Source organism: Capronia epimyces, assembly GCF_000585565.1.
Source record: "Capronia epimyces CBS 606.96 chromosome Unknown aczIQ-supercont1.1, whole genome shotgun sequence".
NCBI lineage: Eukaryota > Fungi > Ascomycota > Eurotiomycetes > Chaetothyriales > Herpotrichiellaceae > Capronia > Capronia epimyces.
The window spans coordinates 3,582,188-3,598,292 of NW_006912904.1; the positions used below are offsets into that span (position 1 = coordinate 3,582,188).

Below are 16,105 nucleotides of genomic sequence, written 5' to 3' on the forward strand. Positions count from 1 at the left end.
CACAACAGGGACACACAACAGGGACACACAACAGGGACACACAACAGGGACACACAACAGGGACACACAACAGGGACACACAACAGGGACACACACGACAGGGACACACACGACAGGGACACACACGACAGGCACACACACAACAGGGACACACACAACAGGGACACAAATCTAAACTTACCCTTGATGGTGATTTTCTTGTTGTATTTGACCGTCGTCTTTGGCAGAGAGCCGTACTTCAACCCACCCTTGCCTTTCAAGTAGATGGAGTATTCGTCGCTCAGGAGTACCGTCTTGGTGTACTGGTCGAATTGGTCGGTGTTGGCAATCTGCACTCGCTGGTGAACGTGCGCTACGCTGCCGTTGGCGGCTTTGATGGCAGGTACGTCGATGCGAACGAATGGCACGTGGGCACCGGGAAGTTGGAGGTCAGCTGTGAAGGCATCCAGCCTGGCTGTCATGCTAGACTTGGACTGGAACATGTCGTCGAGCTGCAGATCGAACGAGTCCGGGGCTGGGTCCAAGAGGGACATTGACTGAGGCACGAGCTGGGCCTTGTTGATCTGCTTCTGCGCCTTATTGGGGTAGGCCACGTACACGCTGTTTGTCACAGGTCAGTGAACGAGTCGACATGAGCCGGAAAAGTTGGACGTACATAGGGAGCACAATGACCAGGACGACGATGGCGAAGATGATGAACCAGAGCCACCAGAAGCGCAGGCAGTGGCGCTTCGCCCGTTGTTTGAATGGTGGTTTGGCTTTGACTGCGCCCGCTCCGTTGGGCCCGGCAGCCCCTTCGTCTTCCACATAGGTCTCCTTTCCACCTTCTGTAGCCATGTTGAGCTGTCGTGCCGGTGCTGGTCCTGGCGAGCGTCGCAACGCAGATCAATCAAGGAGAAGAGAAAGTCGCAGATCAAGTCAACGAGCGTGACCGACTGAAGTCTGGCGTCTAGAGTCTGGAGGGCGCAAGAACGAGCGGAGGCGGACGGCACCAAAACAGAACGCAGAACACAGAACACAGATGGGAGACGATGAGGATATGGGGTATACTTTGACAAACGTTTCTCTGTCATCGACCATCAACGACTAACCGTTGGCCATCCATCGTTTGCTGTCTGGTGTTCGATCCATCGCTAGCGATTGCTCTCTTTGAAAATTTCTCCAGACCAGACCTGACCTACCTGAGCGCCGTCCCCCAGTGGCGGCAACGACGGTGACAGTAGAGGTGGATCAAAAGTTCAGAGCACGAGGCCAGATGCAACTGTAAATGTCGAAGCAAACGCCACCGCGCGGAGGCCATTCCTTCTTTTTCACATGCTGGCCGACAGGAACGATCTGGGAGGCCGAAATGGGGCAGAACCGAGGAAGATGCGGCGTCACATGTCAAGGGTGATATTTACTGGTAATAAAAATCTCAAATTAGCAGTGTGTACCAGCGGTCATCGGTGGATCTGAGGGACAGACGAGAAGGTAGCTGGATGCAACAGTAGCTGGTGGGAGATTGTGTGTGTACGGAGTATCCGTACAGTAGAAAGGAAGAGCGGTGATCGGGGGAGGGGTTGGGGTACAAACAAGCCTTGGGCCCCTAAGCCTGAGCTCCAACGCAAGTCTGGGGTCCTTAGGCTCCTTAGGCTGTGGCTAGCCCAATGCGGCTTGTGATCCGGGGCGGATGCCACAGCCTACACTCCGTACTCCAAAGAGTATAGGTGCACCCAGACCGGGGGCCAAGGCGCTAAAGCGGCTCTGCCCTCCACAGCCCAGGCGACGATCCGGGGGCCTTAAGGCCTTTGGAGCCGGGAGTCTCATTCTTCCAGGTGCCTCGGCCGGGCTTGGACTCGAATCATCCGAGGTCCAACTTCTGTAATCTGTATTGCGTCAAAAGCCAGAAGCCAAAAGGCCACAGCCAGCATGGAGATGGAGAGGAACGGTGTTTGGTTGGCTTGGTTGGCTTCTCCTAGCGCCCACCTCAGTCGAGCAGAGTAGTATCCGTTTGCTGCTGTATACCTGTTAGGTGCCTGTGATCTGTACCTCAGCCAACCACCAACCACAGATGTCGTAGCTAGATCGACTTCACTTATTGCCTTTCTGGCCCGAATTGTGTAGAGAGACGATGGGTCTGGAAATGTACAGCACGGATACTGTATGTACACACTACAGCATGCCTCTGAGCCCGAGAAGATCCGGCGCGGACCGGAGCCAGGCTGCCCGCAGGCGCAGGCGCAGACACGGGCGCAGGCGGTCAACCTCCTTACACAACCCGGTATACACTGCAGTACTAATTGGTCAATTGGCTGTGGTGGTAGGCTAAGGATCCAGGACATGGATACTGATACTGTAGTACGGATAATATGTGTGTTCAGATACTCCGTACAGTTTCCGTACATTGCAGGCATCTACAGTGCTAGTACTGGACTCTGGGACCAAAGTCTGCCTGCACCAACCACACCGTCGCTACCCACCTTGCAGGATGCAGTCAATCATGTTTCGAGCAGAGCTAGGAGGAGTACTAGGTAAGTAGTACGGACAGCGTACAGTCCTGCTACTGTGAGTCGACACGACATCTCGTTCGTTTCTTGTTACTTCAGCGGATGCTAACTCTTCTGTCCAGCATCAACATCCCTACCTCTTCTCACCCACCCTCCACCGTCCATCCTCCACCCGCCTACCATCATGACCCACGAGAGGTGGCATTCAACAGCTGCGATGGCGATGCAATGCGATGCGATGCTCCATCCCCATCGGACATTGACTCGCCCGCAAACGCCCCAGTTAGTCCACAACACGACCCGATGACATATGCCCCAGAGGTCAAATGGAGCAGAGAATCAATGGCCGAACAAACCATCCCACCCACCTTAGGAACCCTCGCCCCTGCTCCAGCTGGCAGTAGTGCGCCCTCTTGCCTGCCGTTCTGACCGGGATGCCCGCTGTACTTCGCAGATGATCGAATGAAGCGGCTTGCTGGCCCCCCGAACAGTCTCTCGGCCTTCCTGAGCATGGATGGCCTAGATGACATGGATGAACGATCGTCCAAACGCCTGCCTGCAATAAAATCTCTCAAGCTATCAGTCCACCTCACTGGCCGACGGTTCCGAAGAATTCAAGACATGATGGATCGGCAAGGTCTAGAGCTCCATTAACAATGGTTCACCCTTCGTTACGGCATTACGGTAGCATGATTTGGGCCTCTTGTGGAGGCGCGATTGTACCCTCTGCAGCCTGTCTCAAGGCAATTTGCAGCTCTTGTTCCTCCGGCGACAGGGCTTCGAACGCAGCCTTGTTCGCGTCCCACGCTGCAACGCACTCTGCCTCCCAGTTGCATCGCTCCACCTCCCCATACACGGGATGGTTGTACCGCGGATGGGCGGTCGGCCATCCTGAAGCATGATAATGGTGCTTCACTAGCGCCGTCTTCGCATTGTGGTTGCCCGAGTCAGAATGTCCTTGACCCGCCGCAAAGGCTTCGACGGTGAGGACGAGAATGCCGCTCACCAGCTTCGACTCGCCCAGGTTGTGGAAGCAGTCCCACTGCACCTCCTCCCCCGACCTGGCCGCCATTTCAGCCAGGATGGCGCTGGTGAAGGCCGAGGGGCCGGTGCCACTGATGACCTCGTCGAAGTCCAGCTCAATCTCCGAGATGGACTTGCCTTGTTTCTTGGCCACCTCATACAGCCATTTCAGAATAGTGTCGATGAGCCTCATCATGACCGGAAGTCGGGGTTTGGCCATAAAAGTCCACTGGCAAAACGATTGGCATTTGGTGCCCAGGATACTGTGGTTTTTGTACTCGGGTTGGTCGACCTCGACCCCGATGACCATGTCGATGTCTTTCTCCTTGTATCGGCTGGGGATGAAGCGGTCGATGGGCTTGAGCGCTTCGACGTCAATGTCGGTGTAGACGCCCCCTTCGACGTACATGACGAGATACCTCAGAAGATCGGCCTTGATGATCTTGGCTGCCAACGACTTGTATGTGTAGACAATGTCGGGCCGGTTGAAGCCATTAGGTCCAAAGTGGGTTTCGACATAGTAGAGGTCGTTCTGGTCCGTCAGGACCTCGTACCGGTGGGTTGGGTTCTTCGAGGTCCAGGTTCGGGCGGTGGTCAAGTCTCTCTCTTCAAAGACCAACGGATCGACCTTCCAGGTCTGCCAGATCTTTCTCGGAAACTCGCCAGTGTCCAACGTCGAGTGGTACGAGATCTCGGCGCTGAGACTGCCAAAAGAGGTGGTGCTCGAGAAAAAGAGTGCCAGGAGCACCAGCACCAGACAGGCCGGTAAAACTCTTCGGATTTGCTTGGGAAGACAATTCCCAAACGTGGGCGTTGGAGCAGGCATAATCTTCATTCTTCTTTTGAGAATTTCTGAACGCAGAAGCAGCAGCTGCATCAGCGGCAGCAGCAGTGGCAGCACAACAGTTCAGACCAAACGAGTGGAAAGGGCGCACACGGACGAGATCCTTCGGGTGTCTGGCAGCTCCCGACTCTTTAACATCCTGATCAGCTTCAGCAATCTGCAGCGCCCGACTATGGGCATTGAGCTGCCGACCCCGGTCGGCCCTGCAAAGCGGCAGGTAGTGTGGCCGGCGGGACATGGAGAAGTACGTACCAGACAAGGCTGGCTTAGCGGAAAGCTTGCTGAATGCTTGTCTGACGTCAATGCAGGTAACAACCAACGAGGGACACCGGATACAACAGCTCTGGGAGAGCTGGGGGAGTGGCACGATGCAGTGTCGGTCGACCTTGACCGGCAGTATCGGGGCAGCTTCAAGTTACTAACATGACCGCCAGGTGCCTGAGCGGAGGAGGTTCCCCCTTCCGGCCTAGCGCCGCCCGTACTAACCCCATGCGGCTAGAGACTTGCCTTTTCTGGGAGGCGGCCTCTCTTCCACCCTCCTCCCTCCCCCAGGTACACTAAATCGCTCCAAGACCCAGGACCCTACTGGTGCCGTTTGACTGCAGTCTGACTATTGCTTATGTTCCTTCAAGAGGGGATCGACGCGGGGCGGAGGCTGAGCATGGTGCGGGATGTAGAAAAAATACAGGACCTTGGTGGAGAGACTGCGATGCTCATCATTCGCCGTGCCGTACTCCTGCTACTGTGCTAGCACAGTATCTGGCATATGCCGTGGGCCTGACTTGGATGTTCGACCTGGATCCCTGGTCTTTGCATGTGATCCTGATCCTCCGTGTGGTTGGGCGTCTCCGACAGCTTCTGCTTCTTATCAAACAGCATCCCCGCCAATTGCCTCGGAAAAACAGCTCCTCCTCTCCAGGGTGGTTGCATGTGAACCCCCCCCCCCCGGATTTCGGGACACAGAGCATCCGCGCTTGGTTGGGAAGTCTGACTTGTGAGCTTGTTTCCTGCCCCAGCCTCTCTGGTGTATCTGCTCGATCTCTGCAGCATTCTGGAGTTGAATCCTCCCCCATCCAAGCTTGTATCATCCCATCGGGATCACGTTCGCTAACGACACTTTTCGGCCAGAAGCCTCCTCACTACGGAGGACAACAAGAACAACAACAACAACGGTGGTACAGATATATCAACCAGACGCTCGCTATGTCTACCCCCAATGAGAGCCTGTTGGAGAAAGCCTACTGGGAGCCCGCCAGAGCCGAGAGCGAGCGACCGCTGGCTCGAGTGAAGAGACGCATCCTCGACTTTGTGAAACCGTCGTTCGCGACCAAGTCAGGACTCGAGAGCCCCAAACCCAGGCGGACAGCCTATCTCGACGGGGTGAGAGGGTTTGCTGCCTTCATGGTCTACTGGGGCCATCATCAGCTCTGGGCTCATGACGCGGTGAAGCCAGATCGGATCCTGGAGAACGCGTACGGCTATGACAAGCAGTATTACTTTGCCTGCCTGCCTGTGCTCCGCATGTTCTTCTCGGGTGGCCATTTCGCGGTCACGGTCTTCTTCGTCCTGTCCGGCTACGTGCTCTCGGCCAAGCCACTCAGCATGATCCAGGCCGGCGATCACATGAGGCTGGGAGAGAATTTGGCCTCGGCGCTCTTCCGACGCTGGCTGCGGCTGCACATTCCTGTCATCTGTACGACTTTTCTATACATGACCTCGTGGCACGCGTTTGGATATCGCGCCGATCCGCAGCCTCGATCCACGTACCGCGAAGACCTGTGGAACTGGTACGCCGAGTTCAAGAACTTCAGCTTCGTGTTCCGGACCGGCGGCGATCCATGGTTCAGCTACAGCTTCCACGCCTGGTCGATCCCGGTCGAGTTCCGGGGCTCGATCGTCATCTACACCACGCTCATGGCCTTGTCCCGCTGTACGCGGAATGCTCGCCTGTGGTGTCAGATCTGCCTCATCTTCTACTTCATGTACATTGTCGACGGCTGGTTCTGTTCACTTTTTGTCTCGGGCATGCTGCTTTCCGACCTGGACCTCCTAGCCGCGGACGACAACCTACCCCATGTGTTCTCCCACCTGTCCCAGGTCAAGACTCCCATCTTCTACGCTCTCTTCATCCTCAGCCTCTACCTCGGTGGCGTTCCATCGTACAGCTCGGACATCAACGTCCTGAGGGAGTCGCCGGGCTGGTACTACCTTTCCTTCCTCAAGCCACAAGCCGTGTACGACTATAAATGGTTCTATCTCTTCTGCGCGGCCAACTTTGTGGTGGTATCGATCCCGCACATCTCGTGGCTCAAAGCCTTCTTTGAGACTCGGTTCAACCAATATCTGGGCCGAGTCTCGTTCGCATTTTACCTCGTGCACGGCCCGATCCTGTGGTCGCTCGGGGATCGCGTCTATGCCGCCGCCGGCTGGTCGAGAGAGTCTCACATCATGACCATCCCGGGCTGGATGAACCTGCTTCCCATTCCGAAGATCGGACCGTTTGGATTGGAGCTGAGCTTTCTGCTGCCTCATCTGATCCTGCTCCCGGTCACGCTATGGTTGGCAGAGCTAGTCACCAAACTTATTGACGAACCCACGGTGGACTTCTCGCAGTGGCTGTATAGAAAAACCCTGGCACCGGCTTCCAAGCTGTGAGGCCACCACAGATGACAGGGTGGACTGCATTCATGGGTGACGACGGGGTATATGACCGACCTGAAAAGCATCTGACTCTGAGGAGGCAGGGCTGGCTAGGCTCTTTGGCTCTTTCGCTCCTTTATGATCGAGGCCGAAAGCGATATATTCCTCGCAGGGTATAAGTGACGATAAACGTGGTAACGTATGTAGTACTGTGTACATATGATGATGATGGAATATGTCGGCCTGTGGTCCATTGACCTGGACAGATTTACAGGCGAGGGAGTACATAAGCAGTATGGATGGGATGGGGATGGCGACGACTGCATGAGCGAAGGCCAACAATGGTAGGGCGAAGGGGCTCCTTAGGACCCCAACAGGATAAATCGCAAGGGTACGAAGTAGGAAGTAGTACGTCCGGGGTAGCAAGGGTATATGCGGCCGGTCACGCAGGATGTGAGACCTCGGCAGGCGAGCGTGCCGCCCAGAGCTCATAACCCTTGTCCTCGTCCTCCGTCCTCCGAACAGTAGGTTAGCTATGTTATGTACCTAGCTATGTACAGGGCTTAGGGGCACCTACGGAGCACCTACGGCGGTACTCGTATACGTAACGTATATATCCGACCCAGTCTCCCAACCACCACTGCATGCATGCAGCCAGTGTGTTCTTCCTACTGCTCCGCCACTCTACTCTTCTCTTCTGTCTCGTCCATCAGCTACATTCATTCCCAATGTTGATCAAGGGGATCCGACGCCTCGCATTTGTCGTCGGCCCGGCCCTCTTCGTGGTGCTGGTGATATTCCTCCTTTACGGCCGAGGCCCAGCCAGCTTCCCGTTCCACGGCATGGGCTGGACGAAGAACGGCTATGACGGGTCGTCGGACGGCTCACGGTCCCGGTGGCCGCTGCAAGACAAGCTGTCTCTGAGCGGACTGGGACTGCACGACATGTTCGACAGCCATGACGGCGAGGGCGAGGGCGATGCGGGGGCCGGGGGAGGGGCCGACATGTCCGAGACGCACATCGAGGTCTTCTCAGCCTCGACGCCCAACGGCAAATACTTCACCATCGAGTTCGGCGACGAAGAAGCCATCAACCCTAGCATCCTGCCACACCCGGTGCTGGCCGAGACGTGGATCATTGTGGCTCAGCAGGGCCGAAGCGGCGGCAGCAAGAATAAAAGTAAGGGCAAGGGCAAGGGTAAGGGTAAGAGTAATGGCCAAAGTACCAGCGCCGACCATGACGAGGATGAATCGTCCGACCCATCCGTCTGGTTCACCGAGCTGGTATGCGACGCGGTATTTGTGACTCCCAACAAACTGGCGTGCGTGCGGCCGCCCAAGATCCTGCCCATCGCAGCCACCACGGGCGACAAGTGCGTCGACAACCTGGCCTACTTTGCCCTCAACGTCGGCCCGCACGACGCGCGCGTCTTCTACGGGCCCAGCTCGCCCTACACGGTGTACGGGTCCAACTCGGCCTTCACCTGCTTTGGTCAGTGGATCCAGGATTTCCGCATGCTGGTCGAGTGGCCGGCCGACAGCCACAGTGACAGCAACACCAACAACAACGTCGCTGTCAAACACGACTTCCGACTCGCCGCCGAATTGCAGCGGCCTGGCCCCTACGGACCGGTGGAGAAGAATTGGTTCATCTTCTGGGACAATGTGGGCGACGCGTACGTGCACTACGACGTGGCGCCGAAGCGGGCATTTGCCAAACTGGGGGGTGGCGGGAACGGTGATGTGAACGGGAACGAGAACGAAAACAAAAATGGGAATGGAAATGGGAATGGGAACGAAAACGAAGCCAAACCAGGAGCAGGAGCAGGATCAGTTGGCCCCGACCTCGCCCCCCTCGCAGCACTATCCGACCAGCAATGCCTGACGGGCCTAATGCCCCCCGTAGCCGAGCAACTCGAATCGATCCACCAAGCGACGAACTCGCTCTCGATCACCATGTGCGCCCGCGCCGATCTGACATGCAAGCCGACCGAGGCCAACACGTACATCCTGACGCTGTTCCAGCACAAGAGCTTCTACCAGTACCACAGCGTGTACGAGCCGTACGCGCTGCTGTTCAAGCGGTCCGCGCCGTTCGAGGTCCACGCCGTCTCGGCCAAGCCCGTCTGGATCCACGGCCGCGCCAAGCCCGGCGAGGCGCAGCGGCCGGACGGGCCCGAGTTCGACGGCCTCGACGCCTGGAACCAGTCCGAGATGTTCTATCTCACTGCGATCAGCTGGAAGGCCCATAGTCAGCGCTACCATGGCTATTTGGACGACGTGCTGTTTCTCAGTTTCGGCATCGAGGATAAACGTACGGGAGGGATTGATGTCGTTGCGGGGGATTTGTTGAGGGATTTGAATGTGTGTTCTTCGATTTGAGGGCTTAATGTGTTGTTCGCTTTGAGGAGCGGGCGGATCTATTGAGGGATCTTGTGTGTGTTCGCTTTGAAGAGCGGGCTGATTTGTTGAGGGATTTGAATGTGTGTTCTTCGATTTGAGGGCTTAATGTGTTGTTCGCTTTGAGGAGCGGGCGGATCTATTGAGGGGTCTTGTGTGTGTTCTCTTTGAAGAGCGGGCCGATTTGTTGAGGGATTTGAATATGTGTTCTTCGCTTTGACGTCGCTGATCTGATGAGGGATCTTATGCGTTCTTCACTTTGAACCGAGGGGAAGAATCCTGTCCAAACAAACCAAACCCGACCCAACCAAATCCAACCAACCTAAACAAAATAAAACCAACCCCCAAAAATATTATACATATCTAATTACAACAAGCATGGAAAGGCAGGAAAGGCGGAAATAAGGGAAATGAGGGAAAGGCCATCGGATCTGGCTCTGCTATGAGGGAAAGTGAGCACTGATATAAGCACGGACAATATCCAAAATACAATATATCCATATATCATATATCATACATGTATACAGTATCTGCTCCTTCCTAGACATGACTGTACAGTACATCGGATCACAATACAGCATATAGTAAATATAGCGGACATTTGTCAAATACAGCATACAGTAAATATAAATATAGTGGGCATTTATCAAATGAAAGGTTTCAATGTTCCATATTCTCATTCTCTATCAAAGGGTCGCGTCGCAGGGGGGACGCAACGTATACTATAGTATATATAGATAGCACGCCTAGTCCAGCCTTCTGGTCAAAGAACAAGCACAAGGCTGGGAATGCCTACATAAGTCGGTGCCTAGGCAAGTTTGATAGTACTGCCTACGGTAGGTACGTAGGTACGTATTTGAATTGTTCTCCTTCTCCTTCTCCTAAGGCCAGAGCCTTGTCTATTTACACATGTAGGTACTCCTTTCTGTACTACGGCAGTTATCTACCTATTCTATGGTCGAGCCATTCCGAAGGTTTCTTCAATGAGAAGAACACCACGAACACAAACATGAACACAAAGAACATAAACACCAACACCAACACGAACACAAACACAACACAACCCTTCCCATCACTGCCCAGAAATAAGCCACATTCATCATTATCGCCGATTTCATGTCATGTCGCAAACAACAGCGAGTTTGGTTATACGGTTCCCAACCAAACTTAGTCCCGAATTTACAGTCGGCACATTCCCAGCTCCCAGCTCCCAGCCTTGCCCCTTGTTCTTTAACCAAAAGGCTGGTTTAGGCAACCTACACTATACACTATACTACACTATATAGCGCTGCGATCTCCCTGCGATCTCCCTGCGACCCTGACCCTTTGATAGACAATAAGGAACATTGAATTCAACGTTTGACAAGATCAGAATCATGATATTAAAACTACCTAGATCAAGCTTTACGACAGATGAGGGTCATATATATAGGTAGGTATCTCAAGATCATAATATTAAAACTATCAAGCTTTACGACAGATGACGGTTATATACATGGGTACCGTACCGTGGAGGCAGCCTATTCTATGACGGCCGTGTGCACAGGTCCCTTAGAGGCAGTCTATCCCGATATGTCAAACTTGGGCGTATTCCCAGCCTTATCGTTTAACTAGAAGACTGGTTTAGGCATATACTGGGGAGTATATAGCCTGGACCCCCTATACCCCTTTAATAGAGAACATGGAACATTTCAATCTATAACAAGATTATGATATTAAAACTATTAAGCTTTACGACAGATGACGGTCGTGTGTATAGGTAGGTACCGTGGAGGCAGCCCATTCCATGACGGCCGTGTGCACAGGTACCATGGAGCAGCCCATCCCGATGACGGCAAAGTCCAGAAGGTGATTTCCAATTGCTACGTGTAAAGAGTGACTTTGACTGTGACTAGGAGTCCTCCACAATGCCTGCTCCCTCTCCCTTTCATTGGCATCCCTCCCTCCCCCTCCCCCCTCCCCCTTCCTTTCCAAATCATTGGCATTGCCCTCCCCCTCCCTTTCATTGGCATTGCCCTCCGTATTTCTTCTCCTACCCAAGCCTCGCAAAATCAAACTCGTGCAAGCTGACAGTGTCGTCCGATCAATGCTCCGCTTTGACCTGTGGCAGGGGAGGAAGCGTCCCGTCATAGTGCACTTTAAACGTACATGGGAAGACAAAGTACGAGCCTTGGTCCTCGCGCATGTACACGTAGAATCCTCCTGGACGAGGGACCTAGCATAAGAAAGAAAAGATGTCAGAACTCATGAAAATGTCGAGGAATGTCAGTGCATTTTTGTCTGCATTTTTGTCTGCACTTTTGTCAATGCTGGACTTACCTTCTTCAATTCCCCCTGAGCACCCGGCGCCCTTCTCAGGTTTTCGAGCTTCCCCACCGTCCTCAACATGGCCGTCAACGCCACCATGCTGGCTTCCTTGCCCAGGCAGGTATGCTCCCCAATGCCATAGTGAATATACGCATCCAGCGGTCGGTCGAGACGCACTTCGTCTGGATCGGGAAAGATTTTCGGATCTCGAGCCGCACTGACGAAACTGCAAAACACCTTATCCCCCGGCTTGACCGAGACCGGTTGTCCCTCCTCATGGGCAAAGACATGGTGCACCTCGCTGCGACGATAACTCCCAAACGTGCCGTTGAGACGGATCGCCTCGTTGACGTAACGCAGCAGCTTGTCGTCGGATTCTCGGCTGTCAATGCGCGACAGACGCTGGATCTCCGGCCAGTGCTTGAGCCCCTCCGGGCTGAGGTAGTAATCCATGATCTGGGTGAAGACCTGCGACTGGTTCGGGACCATGGCACATGCGGTTGGCAGGATCTGACTGAACACAATGTCGGACGTGCTCATGCCGGTCTCGCTGAGGCGGCGGATCATGTGCACCCCATAGTCGGCCAAGGCGTTGTCGTTCTCCCGGAAGCCGTCCACCAACTTGGCCACGAGCGAAGTCGCCGTCACCGACTTCACGTTGGCTTCGATCAACGTGCCGAGCATGGTGGCCAATTTCCTCGCCACCGTGCGGAGTCCGAACGACTTGGTCGGCTCGAAGTCGAAGAAGATGGCGGTGAAGATGACACTCATGGCCATCCACAGTTCCTGCTCGGAGAAGATGCCCTTGGGGTTCTCGGCGCTTTTGAGCGGCAGGGCAAACATGTTGGACGCAAAGTGTACGTGAGCCAGGTTGCCCACGTCCCGAGTCAAGTCGACCTGGTTGATGCCGGCGATCTTGCAGCTCTTCTCATGCAACAAACGCAGGGTGATGGCTTCGTAGAAGTGTTTGACATGCTCGTGCCATCGGTCGCGATAGATCAGTTGCTGCATGGTTTCGCGCTGTTTGCGATGCAACGGTGTGTCGCCGCCCAGGCAGAATTTCTCGCCGCCCGTGCCCATGACAAAGCCTAGTCCGTCGTTCCACATGACGGTGAAGTCTTTGGGCCGCTCCAGGAGATATTTGGCGCTCTGGTACGAAGTCAGATCCACCCGGCTGGGGATGTAGGCCGGAGTGCTCCAGTCGTAGTCGTGGTAGCGACCGAGATCCTTCATGATCTTTGCGTTTTCCGATGGAATCGTCATGGGGTCTGCACAGATATATCGTCAGCAAGCAACCCCAATCCTGACGACCGCAAGACATGTCTACGATAGATACTTACAGTGGGCGTAGATGCTGTTCGGCTTGAAATGGCTCGGCAAGCCTCGAAGGAGGAGCTTATAGAAGACGCATCCTTGGTTGATGCTCAGGTCAAAGCCCACCTCGTTGTAGCCCCAGTTGGTCAGGTTCTTCGGGCTATAGTCGAGCGTGTAGAACCGGTCACCACGAACGAGAGCGACCGCATCGGACAAGACCACCCGCGATATGGTGTGGTTCGGACAGATGCCCACTCCCGGAACCATGGGTTCTTTGTACTCCTCAACCGCCAGACCGGGATAGAGCTCGATATAGTCAGGATGCTCGTACAGGTTCTTCAGCTGGTCTGCCACATAGGGGTCGCGGTTGACCTCCTCAAACGTGTCGTAGGGTCTCAGGCCAAAGAACTTCCGGTACTCGTTCAGCGTGCACAGATTCCAGGACCGGGACTGGTTGATGCCCAGGATGGTAATGGCTCGCATCGACTTGGGAATGTTCCGCGCCCCAAAGGCTCCGGCAACCTGCTCGATGCCGCCCCGCATGATGGTGGCCAGTTCTCCGTCGTCAAACCGCCCGTCGGCGTTCCGTTTGAGGTGAGCGAACGGCCGCTCCTGAGGATCCTTTGGAAGGTCGTGGTCATACTTGCCCAGTCCGACCATCAACTCCCGCAGTGAGACCTCGTCGGGCGGCTTCCCGAAGAGCTCCTTGTAGACAGCTTCGGTCCATGCCTCGTCCGTTTGACCGATGCATGAGTGCCATCGGTAAGACAAGCTGAACTCGGCGCTGACTTGGTTGCCAACCCCGCGGGGAGTGCCGTCGTTGCCAAAGGTCTTGGGTTTGTCCAATCGTGGATCGAGAGTCCAAGTGCTGTTGGTACGATTGAGGTTGACAATGGTGCGGAGGTAGTCGTGCAAGGTGATGTTGATGTACAGGCCGCACGTAATCAGCCTGCCGGTCTGGAAAAGATCGTTGTCGTACTTCTTCCACGCAGCCTTGGCGGCATCACCAGAAAGCCGGTCAGACGGCTTGTTGAATCGGCCATTCTCGTTGATCAGCGCCAACTGATCGACCACATAGTTGTGGAACCGGTTCAGCAAGATCAGCATCACGCCGCAGGCCGGCGGGAAGGCCAGCAGGCGCTCTTCGGCAAAGCAATCGGGCTTGATCCTGCCGTTCTCGAAGGTCCGCATCATATTTTGGTCTTCTTGGGTATCTCCGTAAAGAATGGAAAGATCCAGATAGCTCGACGTTTTGCTGATGCTGTAGTCTTGATGATCCGTTTGGAAGAGATCTAAAACAGTGGTCAGTCACCAAGTTATGATCAGGGTGGGTGCCGCATAGATAGCGGTTTGTTCAACGGCGATTTTGATCCCACTCTAGCGGCTGAGAGTTGACATACCGTGGATGATCAAAGATGCCCAGTTGAAGAAAATGCTCGACACTTGGTTCGGATGGGGCTTGAATTCCTCCCTTGCCAGGAGTGAATCGAACAGGAGGCCAGGGTCGGGAAGGGCCCCGGGCTGGACGGTTTTGGGATTCACCGATCGAGCATATGGCGTGTTTGCAGCCCCGAGCTTGGGAAAGATATAGGAGTTGTTCGACCCGTCTGCAGAACGATAGCGGAACTCATCGCCCAGGTACGACATCGGAGGATGCTGCAACGAATTCCACAAGACGTCCAAAAGCTTGCTGGTCAACTCGACTCGGTTGGCCGAACCGTCAGGAAGCGCAGCAACAAGTTGCATGACCTCCTCCATATGCATCTTGCGATCATCCACTGGCTTACCACTCAACGCGTCCTCGACAATGTGCGTTGCCGCTTTGACATCCTTGAGTCGCAGATGAGGCAAATCGGACAGGAACCCGGTGGGCTCCTCCTTGTCCAGATACTGTCCATCACCTGACTGAGACGGGAGTGGACGTCGAGAAGCGTGGATCAACTGCGCAAATTCGTGGAAGATCTTCTCGACATCTTTCCGTGTCGCTGGAGCGTTGTCTCCGTTGACGGCCGGTTCTGGTGGCGGCTCAGCGCTCGCCGGGCTGTAGGAAGACAATGGCTGGACATGCTTCGTCTTCTCGAGACTTTGACCGAGTGAGCTCCCCGCTGTCTGAGGATCGCTGGTGTGATCGCCGTTCACAATCGGGGAAGCTTTCTCATGGACAGCCGTCAGAGCTCCGTCGACCCCGTTTCTGTCCGGTTTCGCGGTCTTGTGGCTCTTGAATTTGGATGACAATCTTCGAAGTAAAGGCATTTTGTCCAAGTCTCCAGTCGTCCAGTCGGTAGAAATATCAATCAAAACCAGGAGGGCAATGGAAGGATGGGAGCAAAGACGAGAGAGGAGTGAAGACAAAAAGCAGCCGGAGCGGGGGGGTTAGCTTTGCACACCGCGTCCTCAATGGCCGATGAAGCTTGAGCTGAAAGAGGCGGTTTAGGTTGACATAGGGAAGGTTATGGGAATAGCTGCATGACTGTGATTGGAAAGTGTCATCGGGACCTTAGGGTAGATGATCCTACTAGTGAGTTGCGGCAAAGTTTGGTCAGCCTCAACCTACCTCAGCCTCAAAACTTTCCTGCCCGACATAACAGTGTTTGTTGATGCTGTATCCGTAGTACGCATGAACATGGCCCAACCCATGGCTGTGGAGTGGACATCCTTCTTCGTGGATATCTGCTGTGCACAGTGGGACTTGCTGTCGATCAAAAGTCGACGGAGGAGACCTGTGCAATCAGCGGTAAGTGATAGTCATCTTGGTCCTGGAAAAACTAGGCAGGAGAGGAGTATATGATCCAATAACGTTTGATAAACTCCTGAGCTGCTTGCGTTCGCAATCTTTGTTCAGGGTAACCGGCACTCTGCAGGGAGGACAGGTGTCACAAGGGTAGAACCGTTTCACTTTTACGTGAACACGGACATTGGTGGCGTATAGTTGTTGGTTGAGGTGATGTCGAAGATCGAAGCTGAGTGGAGGTCTGACTGTGCCATGACGGGGCGACATGGATGTACTGTGTACGTACGACAATGGGTGTTGCGGAGGCGAATCACAAGCAGGCGTCTTGCTGTCAAGTCTTGCCCGAACCCCAGTCTGCCGT

General features: G+C 54.7%; 5 protein-coding genes across 5 annotated transcripts in view; 2 read left to right on the top strand and 3 right to left on the bottom strand.

Annotated features, from left to right (window-relative positions):
• The window catches only part of A1O3_01299 (uncharacterized protein), a gene marked incomplete at both ends in the record, with an annotated part of 1,583 nt that extends 746 nt beyond the window's left edge, over positions 1 to 837 (bottom strand). The window contains 2 exons of the mRNA XM_007731447.1: positions 182 to 600; positions 656 to 837. Coding sequence (XP_007729637.1) covers positions 182 to 600; positions 656 to 837 — 601 coding nt within the window. The remainder of the gene's footprint in view (positions 1 to 181; positions 601 to 655) is intronic.
• Positions 838 to 3,165: 2,328 nt separating this feature from the next.
• A1O3_01300 (uncharacterized protein) lies at positions 3,166 to 4,335 on the bottom strand (the record flags this gene model as incomplete). The annotated part of the gene is made up of 1 exon (XM_007731448.1): positions 3,166 to 4,335. One exon carries the CDS (start codon positions 4,333 to 4,335, stop codon positions 3,166 to 3,168), a length of 1,170 nt encoding a protein of 389 aa, XP_007729638.1.
• A 1,221-nt stretch (positions 4,336 to 5,556) lies between these two features.
• Positions 5,557 to 7,008, top strand: A1O3_01301 (uncharacterized protein; the record flags this gene model as incomplete). Its single annotated transcript, XM_007731449.1, has 1 exon — positions 5,557 to 7,008. The coding sequence occupies one exon, from the start codon at positions 5,557 to 5,559 to the stop codon at positions 7,006 to 7,008; it is 1,452 nt and encodes a 483-aa protein (XP_007729639.1).
• A 713-nt stretch (positions 7,009 to 7,721) lies between these two features.
• A1O3_01302 (uncharacterized protein) lies at positions 7,722 to 9,374 on the top strand (the record flags this gene model as incomplete). The annotated part of the gene is made up of 2 exons (XM_007731450.1): positions 7,722 to 8,718; positions 8,815 to 9,374. The coding sequence occupies 2 exons, from the start codon at positions 7,722 to 7,724 to the stop codon at positions 9,372 to 9,374; spliced, it is 1,557 nt and encodes a 518-aa protein (XP_007729640.1).
• A 2,101-nt stretch (positions 9,375 to 11,475) lies between these two features.
• A1O3_01303 (prostaglandin-endoperoxide synthase 1) lies at positions 11,476 to 15,266 on the bottom strand (the record flags this gene model as incomplete). Its single annotated transcript, XM_007731451.1, has 4 exons — positions 11,476 to 11,607; positions 11,712 to 12,967; positions 13,040 to 14,305; positions 14,414 to 15,266. The coding sequence occupies 4 exons, from the start codon at positions 15,264 to 15,266 to the stop codon at positions 11,476 to 11,478; spliced, it is 3,507 nt and encodes a 1,168-aa protein (XP_007729641.1).
• Positions 15,267 to 16,105: the final 839 nt, after the last annotated feature.